Source organism: Heterodontus francisci, chromosome 4 (genome assembly GCF_036365525.1).
Source record: "Heterodontus francisci isolate sHetFra1 chromosome 4, sHetFra1.hap1, whole genome shotgun sequence".
Lineage (NCBI taxonomy): Eukaryota > Metazoa > Chordata > Chondrichthyes > Heterodontiformes > Heterodontidae > Heterodontus > Heterodontus francisci.
In genome coordinates, this window is record NC_090374.1 from 8,405,189 (window position 1) to 8,420,243 (window position 15,055).

General features: G+C 55.0%; 1 protein-coding gene across 1 annotated transcript in view; it reads left to right on the top strand.

Annotated features, from left to right (window-relative positions):
* plcxd3 (phosphatidylinositol-specific phospholipase C, X domain containing 3) overlaps nucleotides 1–15,055 on the top strand; it is a 62,498-nt gene that overhangs the window by 13,494 nt on the left and 33,949 nt on the right. Inside the window, exon 2 of the mRNA XM_068029114.1 lies at nucleotides 14,261–14,969. Coding sequence (XP_067885215.1) covers nucleotides 14,374–14,969 — 596 coding nt within the window. The 5' untranslated portion in view covers nucleotides 14,261–14,373. The remainder of the gene's footprint in view (nucleotides 1–14,260; nucleotides 14,970–15,055) is intronic.

Below are 15,055 nucleotides of genomic sequence, written 5' to 3' on the forward strand. Positions count from 1 at the left end.
TTCGGTGGGAGGCACGAGGGACTCCACCACCTCACTGGCGATGGAATCAAGATCATCCTCCGTGCCCCGCACCGAATCCCCATCCTCCTCCGGGTCATCACCGCCAGCGGTCGACACATCCACCACACACTGTGGGGCGGACGTCCCGGCCGCGCCAGCTGGTCCCGCCTCCGTCACGATCCCACCCCCAGGATCGATGGCGGAGGAGTCCTCTCTGGGTTCTATTGTGAAACTGGAGCCTGTAGGCACCAGCGGTTCAGGACCCCCCTCCACCTCCATCCCCAGACCAATGAGTGGTCCAGGGGAGACAGAAGTTCCGGACTCCGGGAAACCAGCCGGAGCCGAGACTGGAGGCGGCGAGAGGAGGCCATCTCCCGCTCCGCCAGCACCCACAGGCCCAGCAGATGGGGCAGCATTCTCAGTTATAACTGGGTCGGGTGTCTCCTGGTTGGTGGTGGACTCCGGCTGGGAGCCTCTGGGGCCTCGCCCTCCCCTTCATTCAGGGCACCCGACCCAGTAGCAGTGGCGCAATGGGCGGTTTCCCCAGGCTCCCCCACCACAAGCAGGGCCCCACTTACTCCTTCAGGAGGGGCCTCAAGTACCGGGGCCATCCCCTCCCCTCCATCCTGAGGAATAGAGTGCTCCTGCCCGGACTTTGCAGCCTTGGTGGTGGCGGTAGGGGGAACCTGAGGACCAGAAACAGGAGGCAGCTCCCCTCCAACAGATGGGCCCTGCACCTCAGGGCCCTGTGTTATTTCTGTAGAGGGGTGCCTTCTCCTCTTTTTCGCACGGGCGTGGAGACTCAGAGACCTCCATGTCATCAGAGGCCTCCGCCTCCGCACCCTTTTTTCCCTTTTTAGTCACCCTGGGCCTGAGCCCAGCCCTGGGACAGGTGGATTCCATGGGAAAGGGCTTTGGGCTGAGCTCAGGCTCGGGTTGAGTCAAAGTGTCCAGGGGACGCGCCTCACGATGTTTCTTTTCTCCCCGCGTCTTCCTTCCGCTCGGACGGACGCTCCCCTCCCCGCCAGAGGCTGTGAAAACCACAGCCTCCGGAACCGACTGAGCGGTGTCTGTTGGATGTGCGGGGGGAGTGGGAGGAGGTGCTGTGGAACCACTCTGGGCCGCCGAGGTGGAGCTGGCGGCCGGGAGGTTGGGGCAGTTCTTACGAACATGCCCCACCCCCTTGCAGACGTGGCACCGCGCCCCATCCGAGGTCCAGAAGACGCGGTAGGCCGTCCCCTGGAACTCCACATAAAATTGGCCCTCCGTGTCCTCCTCCCGCGCCAGCTGCATAAATAACTGGCGGCGGAAGGAGTAGACATGTTGGAGGCTGTGCTCCCGAAGACCAAGCCGGACTGGGGTGATCCCCGACCTCACCTCCCCCAGATGGTGCAGGTGGGGGAGGAGGAGCTCACTGGGAATGAAGGGTGGGACGTTGGACAACATTATCCGATGCGCAGTGGCCCCCAGAGGGTCCACTGGCAGGAAGGTCCCCCCCACAGTGAGCCCTTTACTCAGGGCCAGGGACACCGCCCGCTCGGTCTTCAAAAAGAACACAGCCTTCCCATACATCTTTGAGGCCGCGACAATGGCCGAGGGGCCGACAACCACGGCCATTGCCTTAACGCAGGCCTCAATAGACATGTTGGGGTGGGGATAGCTCTTCACCCCATGGCTGCATGTCAATAATTTAAAGGGTGACGGGGCCACGTGGGCAGCCACAGAAGCTGCAGCTGCGTAGGTAGTAGAGGGCCCCGCCACCGGTGATGAAGGGCTTGCCATGGGTCCAAGAGCTAAACCCACCCCAAATTGTGGACTTGCACAATAAATAACAGATTCACAGAAAAATTTGAAAAGACAAACAAACAAACAACAGGTTAGTGGAGAGGCTGAGGTAAGAGAGGAGAGGTAAAGACAGGCTGGAAGGGATGACTTGCTTTCTGGAGGTGGTGCTCACAGTACACTTAAAACAAACAGTCTTTGAAGTTGGTCTTCCGGTCTTCTGGTTGGGGGGGAGGGGGGGAGTCGTCTTCACCTGGGTCAGCTGAAGCTGCCCAGGCACTATCTATCCCCTTCTGTCTGTTTAGCTGGGCAGCTTCAGCTGACCCAGGCTTGGCAATTGGGGTGGGGAGGGAGCTTCCCTGTGTGCTTTTGCAGCAGCACAGATTCCTGTTGAATTGGCAGCCCCACCCCTTGTTGTTCCAGCCACTTGTTCCTCCCCCAACAGTCCAAAGTAAATTACTGGTGTTCAGCACCCACCTCCAGACAAAGCCTTGTTTCCAACAAATGTCTCTTTCTTCTCTTTAATGGAGACTGTTGTTGGAGTTTTCCTCTGCTTGTTGGTAGCTGCTCTCCCTTGCTCAGTGCAGCTCCTCTCTCCACCTCTGCAACCACCAACTGCCACCAGCACTCTCAGCTGCACCTCGTTGAGGCTCTCAACACTCAGGCTCCCAAATCAGAGAGCAGCCAATCCCAGTGCTGTATCTGTCCTGGGAGTGTTTGATGGGACAGTGTCGAGGGAGCTTTACTCTGTATCTAACCCCGTTTTTTTTTCTGGGAGCCTTACTCTGTATCTAACCCGTTTTGTTTTTTTTGGGTTTTTTTTAGAGGGAATTTTACTCTGTATCTAACCTCGTTTTTTTTTTTTTACAAGGTGACCTTTATACCCCAGGCCCCTTTTATATTTTTCACATCGAGGGGGCCTTTATCCCTCAGGCCCCCTTTATGTACATATTTACAGTTTTAAAATAACTTTATTAAAACAGATAAATAAACAAAAAACTCAAATTAAAATGCCATTCTCGGCGTCGACGATGCACTCCAGTCCCTGCGGTGCCCACCGGTCGCGGAAGGCCTCAAGCGTACCGGCTGACACCGCATGCTCCTTTTCCAGGGACACCCGGGCGCGAACGTAACCGTGGAAGAGGGGCAGGCAATCGGGGAGGACGGAACCCCCGACGGCCCGCAACCTGGACCTGTGAATTGCCACCTTGGCCAGGCCCAGGAGCAGACCGACGAGGAGATCCTCCTCCCGGCCCAAGCCCCTCCGCACCGGGTGCCCAAAGATCAGGAGCGTGGGACTGAAGTGCAGCCAGAATTTGAGGAGCAGCCCCTTCAGATACTCAAATAGGGGCTGCAACCTCGCACACTCCGTATAAATGTGGAACACGGACTCGTCCAGGCCGCAGAAAGTACAGCTGGCCTGGGAGTCCGTGAACCTACTTAAAAGCCTATTGCACGGGACTGCTCTGTGCAGCACCCTCCACCCCAGGTCCCCGATGTAAAGGGGGAAGACTCCCGCGTAGAAAGACCTCCATCGGGGTTTCCCCTCGCTGCCAGTTGGCAACGCGGACCGCCAGGGCGTGTCCGGCCGGCTGACGAGGGCGAGGAAGTGGAAAGTGTGCAGGAGCAGCCCGTACAGGAAACCCCTCCGCGCCGATTGGAATGGCACGGAGGGCATTCCCGAGAGGCGGCTCGGGTTGTGCGGGACTGGCTCCCGAGGAGGGTTTCGGGGCCTGGGTCCGATGAGCAGTTCCGGCCCAGCGGGGGTCAGCTCGGCCGGGATCGCTCCGCACTCCCGAGCCCCCTCGCCACCCGCAGTGAGGGGCGTCCCGGGGGTTTCGGCTACTCCTCCGCCCGCCGGACCGTCCCCGGAGTCGGCCGCCCGGACAGCCGAGGCGCTCTCCTCCGCCGGCGGGGGAGCGCCCTGACTGGAGGCGACCATGTTCCAGACTCGGAAAAGATCCCGGTAAAAGACAGGCAACTCCCTCAGAGAGGCGCGGCTAACGGACTCCACCGGGAGCTGCGTGTCGTCTTGAAGGCAGTGACACTGGCGGAAAAAATACGTCGCCAGCGCACACCATCTGGGAGGACGCTCGACGTACAGGTATCTCTGCAGGGTCCGAAGGCGGAGAGTCGCAGCCTGGGTGCGGACGCACACCAGCGACTGACCGCCCTCCTCGATCGGGAGACTCAGGACCGCGGCAGAGACCCAGTGTTTCCTCTTGCCCCAGAAGAAATCGATGAGTTTCTTCTGGATCTTGGTGGCAAATACAGGGGGCGGGGCCAAAGTGACCAACCGGTACCACAGCATGGAGGCCACCAGTTGGTTTATGACCAACGCTCGGCCCCTGTAGGAAAGCACTCGGAGCAGTCCTGTCCAGCGCCCCAGCCGAGCGGTGACTTTCGCCTCCAACTCCTGCCAGTTTGCCGGCCAGGCTTCCTCAGCGGGGCTAAGGTGGACTCCCAGATAGAGGAGGTGCGTGGTGCTCCACGCAAAAGGTGTCATCTCCTCCGGCAGGGAGTCCACCCGCCACTGACCAACCAGGAGTCCGGAACATTTCTCCCAATTGATCCTCGCGGAGGACGCGGCAGAAAAGGTCTGCTGGCAGTCGCGCATCCTCCGCAAGTCAACGGGATCTGTGATTGCGAGGAGCACGTCGTCGGCGTAAGCCGAGAGGACGACCCGCATGGCCGGCTCGCGCAGAGCCAATCCCGTCAACCTCCTGCGAAGCAGGCACAGGAAGGGCTCCACGCAGATGGTATACAATTGGCCGGACATGGGGCACCCCTGACGCACTCCTCTCCCAAATCGAAGGGGCGCCGTCAAGGACCCGTTAACTTTGACTAGACACTCTGCGGCGGCGTATAAAAGTCGGACCCGGGCCACAAAATGCGGCCCGAGTCCGAAAGCGCGCAGAGTCCCGAAAAGGTAATCGCGATCCACCCTGTCGAACGCCTTCTCCTGATCGAGGGAGAGAAAGGCGACCGACTGACCAGTCCTCTGGGAAAGATGGATCAGGTCCCGGACCAGGTGGATGTTGTCCTGGATGGACCGGCCCGGGACCGTGTAGGACTGGTCGGGGTGGATCATGTGGGCCAGCACGGAGCCCAGGCGGGTAGACATAGCCCGGGCAAAGATCTTATAATCCGTGCTGAGGAGGGAGACCGGACGCCAGTTTTTAAGCAGGCGGAGATCGCCCCTCTTCGGCAGCAGGACGATGACCGCCCTGCGCCACGAGAGGGGCATCTCCCCGGTCGCCAGGCTTTCCCCCAGGACCCGCGCGTAATCGTCCCCCAGGACGTCCCAGAACGCCCTGAGGAACTCCACGGTCAACCCATCCAGCCCTGGGGATTTGCCCCTCGAGAGCTGGTGGAGGGCGCCAGTCAGCTCCGCCAACGTGAGCGGAGCCTCCAATCCTTCGGCGCCCTCCGGGCTGACCTGCGGCAGGTCCTCCCACAAAACTCTGCGCGCATCCTCGCTGGACGGATCCGGAGAGAACAACGCACTGTAATAAGTCCGGACCAGGAGGCCCATTCCCTCCGGATCCGTGATGGAGGATCCGTCGTCGGCCAGCAGCTCGACGAGCTGCTTACGGACCCCCCGCCATTTTTCCAGCGAGTAGAAGAAGGGTGAGGCGCGGTCCAAATCTTCCAGGATCTGGATCCGCGACCTCACGTACGCGCCTCGGGACCCTATGAGCTGCAGGTTCCTCAGCGCGCCCTTCTTCTCTTTGTACGCCTGCCACAGGGCCGGGTCCGCGACGGCATGACCGAGGCGGGATTCCAAGTCGAGCACCTCCCTCTCAAGGCGCCCGACCTCGGCTTCCCGCCTCTTGGTCGACCCCTTCGCGTACTCCTGACAGAAGACGCGGATGTGAGTCTTGCCCACATCCCACCATAGCCTCAAGGAGGGGAAGCCCCCCTGCTTCCTTCTCCAGTCGGCCCAGAATCGACAGAACGAGTCCCGAAATCGCACGTCCTCCAGCAGCCGGTTGTTAAAGTGCCAGTACGCGGACCCCGCCCGCGTGCGGAGCGGAGTGAACTCCGCCCACACCAGGCGGTGGTCCGAGCACGGCACCAGCCGCATGGAGGCCGCCGAGACGCGGGAGACGTACGCCTGCGAAATGTAGAGGCGGTCGATTCGCGACCCCCCTCCTCCAGACCTCCACGTGAAGGCGCTGGAGTCGGGATGGAGATTCCGCCAGACGTCCACCAAGTTAAGGGAGCTGATCAGTCCCCTCAACTTCTCCACCGACGCTTGGCCGCGCTGGGGACCGGAGCGATCCCCCACCTCGAGGGTGCAGTTAAAATCCCCCCCGAGGATGATGCACTCGCCGCTATCGATGGAGCTCAAGAGAGCGGACACTTCTTCAAAGAAGCGCGCTTGCAAAGCGCCGGGCCTGGGCGCGTACACGTTCACAAAGTGGAGCGGCACGCTACCCATGCGAACGGCGAGGTGGAGCAAGCGGCCCGGCACTAGCTCCTTGACCCCCAAGATCTCCGGCTGAAAAATCGGGGCCAACAAGATAGCCACCCCACTAGAAATAGGGGTGAGGTGACTCATGTAGACCCCACCCTGCCACTCCAGGAGCCAGGTGGCTTCGTCTCCCGGAACGGTGTGGGTTTCCTGCAGAAAGCTCACCGCGTATCTCCCATCCCTAAGGACTGAGAGATTGTGAAATCTGCGGTGAGCCCCTCTGCTGCCGTTGATGTTGAGGCTGGCTATGGTTATCTTCATGTCAAAGGTACGTAAAACCCGTCACCAATACCTCACTGTGAGGAGGGAGTGGAAGTGCACCTGGCCCTCCACTCCCCCAGCAACCCATTGAGGAACACATTAAAACGGCGCCTCTCAACCAGTTTCACGTCCGCGCGCTTGCCCGCTATCTTAAGGGCGGCACGGACGGACTGGATGATCAGCGCCAGATTCGACCAACGGTCGAGGGCCAGCTGAACTTTATTGCGGCAACCTCTGCAAGCCGCGAGGAAATCCCGGAGTTCCGCCGTGGGGATGAGAGGAGATTCGGTGGGAGGCACGAGGGACTCCACCACCTCACTGGCGATGGAATCAAGATCATCCTCCGTGCCCCGCACCGAATCCCCATCCTCCTCCGGGTCGTCACCGCCAGCGGCCGACACATCCACCACACACTGTGGGGCGGACGTCCCGGCCGCGCCAGCTGGTCCCGCCTCCGTCATGATCCCACCCCCAGGATCGATGGCGGAGGAGTCCTCTCTGGGTTCTATTGTGAATTTGGAGCCTGTAGGCACCAGCGGTTCAGGACCCCCCTCCACCTCCATCCCCAGGCCAATGACTGGTCCAGGGGAGACAGAAGTTCCGGACTCCGGGAAACCAGCCGGAGCCGAGACTGGAGGCGGCGAGAGGAGGCCATCTCCCGCTCCGCCAGCACCCACAGGCCCAGCAGATGGGGCAGCATTCTCAGTTATAACTGGGTCGGGGGTCTCCTGGTTGGTGGTGGACTCCGGCTGGGAGGCCCGACCCTCTGGGGCCTCGCCCTCCCCTTCATTCAGGACACCCGACCCAGTAGCAGTGGCGGAATGGGCGGTTTCCCCAGGCTCCCCCACCACAAGCAGGGCCCCACTTACTCCTTCAGGAGGGGCCTCACGTACCGGGGCCATCCCCTCCCCTCCATCCTGAGGAATAGGGAGCACCTGCCCGGACTTTGCAGCCTTGGTGGTGGCGGTAGGGGGCACCTGAGGACCAGAAACAGGAGGCAGCTCCCCTCCAACAGATGGGCCCTGCACCTCAGGGCCCTGTGTTATTTCTGTGGAGGGGTGCCTTCTCCTCTTTTTCGCACTTGGGCGCGGAGACTCAGAGACCTCCATGTCATCAGAGGCCTCCGCCTCCGCACCCTTTTTTCCTTTTTTCGTCACCCTGGGCCTGAGCCCAGCCCTGGGACAGGTGGATTCCATGGGAATGGGCTTTGGGCTGAGCTCAGGCTCGGGTTGAGTCAAAGTGTCCAGGGGACGCGCCTCACGATGTTTCTTTTTTCCCCGCGTCTTCCTTCCGCTCGGACGGACGCTCCCCTCCCCGCCAGAGGCTGTGAAAACCACAGCCTCCGGAACCGACTGAGCGGTGTCTGTTGGATGTGCGGGGGGAGTGGGAGGAGGTGCTGTGGAACCACTCTGGGCCGCCGAGGTGGAGCTGGCGGCCGGGAGGTTGGGGCAGTTCTTCCGAACATGCCCCACCCCCTTGCAGACGTGGCACCGCGCCCCGTCCGAGGTCCAAAAGACGCGGTAGGCCGTCCCCTGGAACTTCACATTAAATTGGCCCTCCGTGTCCTCCTCCCGCGCCAGCTGCATAAATAACTGGCGGCGGAAGGAGTAGACATGTTGGAGGCTGTGCTCCCGAAGACCAAGCCGGACTGGGGTGATCCCCGACCTCACCTCCCCCAGATGGTGCAGGTGGGGGAGGAGGAGCTCACTGGGAATGAAGGGTGGGACGTTGGACAACATTATCCGATGCGCAGTGGCCCCCAGAGGGTCCACTGGCAGGAAGGTCCCCCCCACAGTGAGCCCTTTACTCAGGGCCAGGGACACCGCCCGCTCGGTCTTCAAAAAGAACACAGCCTTCCCATACATCTTTGAGGCCGCAACAATGGCCGAGGGGCCGACAACCACGGCCATTGCCTTAACGCAGGCCTCAATAGACATGTTGGGGTGGGGATAGCTCTTCACCCCATGGCTGCATGTCAATAATTTAAAGGGTGACGGGGCCACGTGGGCAGCCACAGAAGCTGCAGCTGCGTAGGTAGTAGAGGGCCCCGCCACCGGTGATGAAGGGCTTGCCATGGGTCCAAGAGCTAAACCCACCCCAAATTGTGGACTTGCACACTAAATAACAGATTCACAGAAAAATTTGAAAAGACAAACAAACAAACAACAGGTTAGTGGAGAGGCTGAGGTAATAGAGGAGAGGCAAAGGCAGGCTGGAAGGGATGACTTGCTTTCTGGAGGTGGTGCTCACAGTACACTTAAAACAGTCTTTGAAGTTGGTCTTCCGGTCTTCTGGTTGGGGGGGAGGGGGGGAGTCGTCTTCACCTGGGTCAGCTGAAGCTGCCCAGGCACTATCTATCCCCTTCTGTCTGTTTAGCTGGGCAGCTTCAGCTGACCCAGGCTTGGCAATTGGGGTGGGGAGGGAGCTTCCCTGTGTGCTTTTGCAGCAGCACAGATTCCTGTTGAATTGGCAGCCCCACCCCTTGTTGTTCCAGCCACTTGTTCCTCCCCCAACAGTCCAAAGTAAATTACTGGTGTTCAGCACCCACCTCCAGACAAAGCCTTGTTTCCAACAAATGTCTCTTTCTTCTCTTTAATGGAGACTGTTGTTGGAGTTTTCCTCTGCTTGTTGGTAGCTGCTCTCCCTTGCTCAGTGCAGCTCCTCTCTCCACCTCTGCAACCACCAACTGCCACCAGCACTCTCAGCTGCACCTCGTTGAGGCTCTCAACACTCAGGCTCCCAAATCAGAGAGCAGCCAATCCCAGTGCTGTACCTGTCCTGGGAGTGTTTGATGGGACAGTGTAGAGGGAGCTTTACTCTGTATCTAACCCCGTGCTGTACCTGTCTTGAGTGTTTGATGGGGACAGTGTGGAGGGAGCTTTACTCTGTATCTAACCCCGTGCTGTACCTGTCCTGGGAGTGTTTGATGGGACAGTGTAGAGGGAGCTTTACTCTGTATCTAACCCCGTGCTGTACCTGTCCTGGGAGTGTTTGATGGGACAGTGTAGAGGGAGCATTACTCTGTATCTAACCCTGTGCTGTACCTGTCCTGGGAGTGTTTGATGGGACAGTGTAGAGGGAGCTTTACTATGCAACATGCGTGATACCTGGTTATTCTTCCTCTGTGCTATTATCAGTTGAGTGACAAGCTGTAAACTGACAGGTTGACATCTCAGTTGCTTCCTGTATCCATCAGCAGACTCATTACCACCCACATAACATTAACATTTAAATGAATTGGACATGAAATTGAATTGATAGTAGAGGGGTTCGATGCATATTAATCCCAAATGGTGAAGAGAATGTTAAAGAGTCTCTGAAGCTTCATTATTATCAGACACTGAATGTTCTCCACAGGGGGGATGAGCAGTGTAGCTGTGTGCTAACTGCCTTTTCAACCTCGATCAATCACATAGGGACAGTTAGACTCCCAGGGGATAGGTGTGCAGAGAGCTTGAGTATCATTCGGTTCTTTCTGGTGCTGCTGAGGTGAAGCCATTATCTTGCAAAGATCTGGAGTAAAGATGTCTAATTTATTCAGTGTTTGTCACAGTTCCATTCAATTTGCTGCATTCCTTACATCTTATTGCATTTTTCTAAAATCAGGATAAATCTAATCCAGCCAACTATCACCGCAGCAGTCTGCTCCCGAACATCAGCAAAGTGATGGAAAGTGTCATCGACAGTGCTATCAAGCAGCTCTTCCCAATAATCTGCTCACTGATATAAAAGCAAAATACTGCAGATGCTGGAAATCTGAAATAAAAAGAAAAAGTGCCAGAAACACTCAGCAGGTCTGGCAGCATCTGTGGAGAGAGAAGCAGAGTTAACATTTCAGGTTGTGACCTTTCATTAGAACCCGAAACGTTAACTCTGCTTCTCTCTCCACAGATGCTGCCAGACCTGCTGAATATTTCCAGCATTTTCTGTTTTTATACCTGCTCACTGACGCTCAGTTTGGGTTCCGCCAGGGCCACTCAGCTCTTGACCTCAAAATTGGTTCAAACATGGACAAAAGAGCTGAACTCAAGAGGTGAGGTGAGAGTGACTGCCCTTGACATCAAGGCAGCATTTGACTGAGTATGGCATCATGGAGCCCTAGCAAAAGTGGAGTCAATGGGAAGCAGGGGGAAAACCCTCCGCTGGCTGCAGTCATACCCAGCACAAAGGAAAATGGTTAGAACATAGAATATTTACACACAGAATGAGGTCGCTCAGCCCATCATGGCCGTGCCAGACTCTCCAGCCTTCTTCCACCTTCCAGCTCTTGGTCTGTAGCCTTGTGGGTTATACTGTAGTCATAGTCCAAAAGGACCATAGGCATCTGTCCCCATTAGAGAGAGACATGAGGGTCACCACCTCTCGAGTGTGGGCTAAGACGAGGAGACAGGCCTCCATGAAATACCACAGTTGGCACAGGGATTGAACCCATGCTGTTGGTGTCTTTATACATCACACTTTAGCCGCCTAACCTTTGGGTTAGAGCACTTCAATCACAGAATTGTTACAGTGCAGAAGGAGGTCATTCGGCCCATCGGGTCTGCACCAGCTCTCCGAAAGAGCAATTCACAAAGTGCCACTCCCCCACCTTCTCCCCGTAACACATTCTTCCTTTTCATATAACTGTCTAATTCCCTTTTGAATGCTTCAATTGAACCTGCCTCCACCACGTTCTCAGGCAGCACATTCCAGACCTTAACCACTCGCTGTGTGAAAAAGTTTTTCCTCATGTCACTTTTGCTTCTCTTACCAATCACTTTAAATCTGTGCCCTCTCGTTCCCGATCCTTTCACGAGTGGGAACAGTTTCTCTCTATCTACTCTGTCCAGACCCCTCATGATTTTGAATACCTCTATCAAATCACCTCTCAGCCTTCTCTTCTCCAAGGAAAACAGTTCTAACTTCTCCAATCTATCTTCATAACTGAAATTCCTCATCCCTGGAACCATTCTCGTGAATCTTTTCTGTTCTCTCTCCAATGCCCTCATATCTTTCCTAAGATGCAATACTCCAGCTGGGACCGAGTTAGTGTCTTATACAAGTTCAACATAACTTCCTTGCTCTTCTATTCTATGTCCCTATTAATAAAGCCCAGGATACTGTATGTTTTATTAACCACTCTCTCAACCTTTCTTGCCACCTTCAATGACTAATACACATATACACCCAGCTCCCTCTGCTCCTGCATCCACTTTAGAATTGTACACTTTATTCTATATTGTCTCTCCATGTTCTTCCTTCCAAAATGAATCACTTCACATTTCTCTGCATTGAACTTCATCTGCTACCTGTCTGCCCATTCCACCAACTTGACTATGTCCTTTTGAAGTTCTACACTATCTTCCTCACACTTCACTGGTACAAAAGGTGAAGTCACACGGGATCAGAGGGGAGCTGGCAAGATGGATACAGAACTGGCTCAGTCATAGAAGACAGAGGGTAGCAGTGGAAAGGTGCTTTTCTGAATGGAGGGATGTGACTAGTGGTGTTCCGCAGGGATCAGTGCTGGGACCTTTGCTCTTTGTAGTACATATAAATCATTTGGAGGAAAATGTAGCTGGTCTGATTTGTAAGTTTGCGGACGACACAAAGGTTGGTGGAGTTGCGGATAATGATGAGGATTGTCAGAGGATACAGCAGGATATAGATCGGTTGGAGACTTGGGCGGAGAAATGGCAGATGGAGTTTAATCCGGAGAAATGTGAGGTAATGCATTTTGGAAGGTCTATTGCAGGTGGGAGGTATACAGTAAATGGCAGAACCCTTAGGAGTATTGACAGGCAGAGAGATCTGGGCGTACAGGTCCACAGGTCACTGAAAGTGGCAGCGCAGGTAGATAAGGTAGTCAAGAAGGCATACGGCATGCTTGCCTTCATCGGTCGGGGCATAGAGTATAAAAATTGGCAAGTCATGCTGCAGCTGTACAGAACTTTAGTTAGGCCACACTTAGAATATTGCGTGCAATTCTGGTCGCCACACTACCAGAAGGACGTGGAGGCTTTGGAGAGGGTACAGAAGAGGTTTACCAGGATGTTGCCTGGTCTGGAGGGCATTAGCTATGAGGAGAGGTTGGATAAACTCGGATTGTTTTCACTGGAACGACGGAGGTGGAGGGGTGACATGATAGAGGTTTACAAAGTTATGAGCGGCATGGACAGAGTGGATAGTCAGAAGCTTTTTCCCAGGGTGGAAGAGTCAGTTACTAGGGGACATAGGTTTAAGTTGCGGGGGGGCAAAGTTTAGAGGGGATGTGCAAGGCACGTTCTTTACACAGAGGGTGGTGAGTGCCTGGAACTTGCTGCCAGGGGAGATGGTGGAAGCAGGTGCGATAATGATGTTTAAGAGGCATCTTGACAAATACATGAATAGGATGGGAATAGAGGGATACGGTCCCTGGAAGTGCAGAAGGTTTTAGTTTAGGCAGGCATCAAGATCGGCGCAGGCTTGGAGGGCCGAATGGCCTGTTCCTGTGCTGTACTGTTCTTTGTTCTTTGTTTAAGATGGCATATGGGATCCTGGGTTTTATAAATATATGCATAGAGTACAATAGCAAATAAAAAGGTTATGATAAACCTTTATGAAACACTAGATTGGCCTCAACTGGAGTATTCTGTCCAATTCTGGACACCATGTCTTAGGAAGGATGTGAAGGCATTAGAGAGGGTGCAGAGAAGATTCACGAGCATGCTTCCTGGGGTGAGGAACTTCAGTGATGTGGATAGATTGGAGAAGCTGGGACTGTTCTCCTTGGAGAGGTGATTTGATAGAGGTGTTCAAAATCATGAGGGGTCTGGACAGAGTAGATAGAGAGAAGCTGTTCCCATTGTTGAACACATCCAGGACCAGAGGACACTGATTTAAGGTGATTGACAAAAGAACCCTCAGTAACATGAGGAAAAACCTCACACAGCGAGTAGTAAGGATCTGGAATGCACTGCCCGAGAGTGTGGTGGAAGCACATTCAATCAGGGCTTTCAAAAGGGAATTGGTTAAGCACCTGAAGAGAAAAAATTTGCAAGACTGCAGGGAAAACACGGCGGAGTGGGATTAGCTGTTGGCTTGCAAAGAGCCAGCACAGACACAATGGGCTGAATGGCCTCCTTCTGTGTTGTATCCATTTTCTGATTCTAATCTTCATCGTCGCCTTTACTGACTCTTGCGTCCAGAGTTTTTTAAAACTGAATTTGAACTCATATTCTGTGATATATTTGTCCTCTACATTTCTAATCCAATAAGGCAACTGCTGCTTTACCACAGCCCTGTGTCATGAGGTGCAGTATGGGGAGCTCCTTCCATAATTGAGTCACTGTTGGGTGACCCTCACCTCGCTAACCTACATTGGTTGCCAGTTAAGCAACTGAAAACCGTCCATGGCCTCACTCCTCCCTGTCTCTGTAATCTCCTCCAGCCCTGCAACCCTCCGAGATATTTTAATTTAATTGCTCGACCATTGGGGGCCGTGTGCCTTCAGCTGCCTGGGCCCTAAGCTCTGGAATTCTCTCCCTAAACCTCTCCACCTCCCTTCCTTAAAATCTACCTCTATGATCAAACTTTTGGGCATCTATCCTAATATTTTGGTGTCATATGTTGCTTTATAACACTCTGTGAAGTGCCTTGGGATGTTTTACTATGTTAATATGCCATGTTATTGGGGGAAGTCTCTCTATAACAGGGCTCATTTGAGGTTTGGACTATCACTTTAATTAAAGGTGCAAAATGATTAATTGTTTTTAAATGCAGGATCGCATGACTCGTTCAGTTTCTATATTGATGAGTCGTCGCCAGTCGGACCAGAGCAGACGGACACGGTGCAGAATTTTGTCTCCGTGTTTGGTGCCATAGCCAAGAAGTTGATGAGGAGATGGTTGGCAACCCAGAGCATGAACTTCAGGAGCCAACTGCAGGCTGGCATTCGTTATTTTGACCTGCGGATCTCCACCAAGCCCAGGGACCCCGACAATGAGCTGTACTTCGCCCACGGACTCTTCAGTGCCACGGTGAGAGAAGGTCTGGAGGAGATCAATGCCTTCCTAGCAGAGCAGCCCAGAGAGGCTATCATTCTGGACTTTAACCACTTTTATGGGATGCAGAAGTCTCACCACGAGAAGCTGATCCAAATGCTAAGGGAATGTTTTCAGAATAGACTGTCTCCCGTTATCTTTGCCCAGGAAGTGAGTCTGCAGTATCTCTGGGAGAAGGGCTACCAAATACTCGTCTTCTACCACAATCCCGTGGCGCTGGAGGTCACCTTCCTTTGGCCAGGTCAAATGATGCCATCTCCCTGCCCAAATACCACCGACCCTGAGAAACTGATCCAGTTTGTCCAGGCATCCATCACTGATCGACGCAGTAAGGGGACATTCTTCGTGTCTCAGCTGGTCCTGACTCCCAAAGCCAGCACGGTGATGAAAGGTGTCGCAAGTGGCCTCAGGGAGACCATTACTGAAAGGTAAGGCCAGGAGGAGCCAATTGTTAAACTGGGGTGAATGCGCCCCACGCCCCCCGACCCCCCCTAACTACAGCTGATAGGGAAGG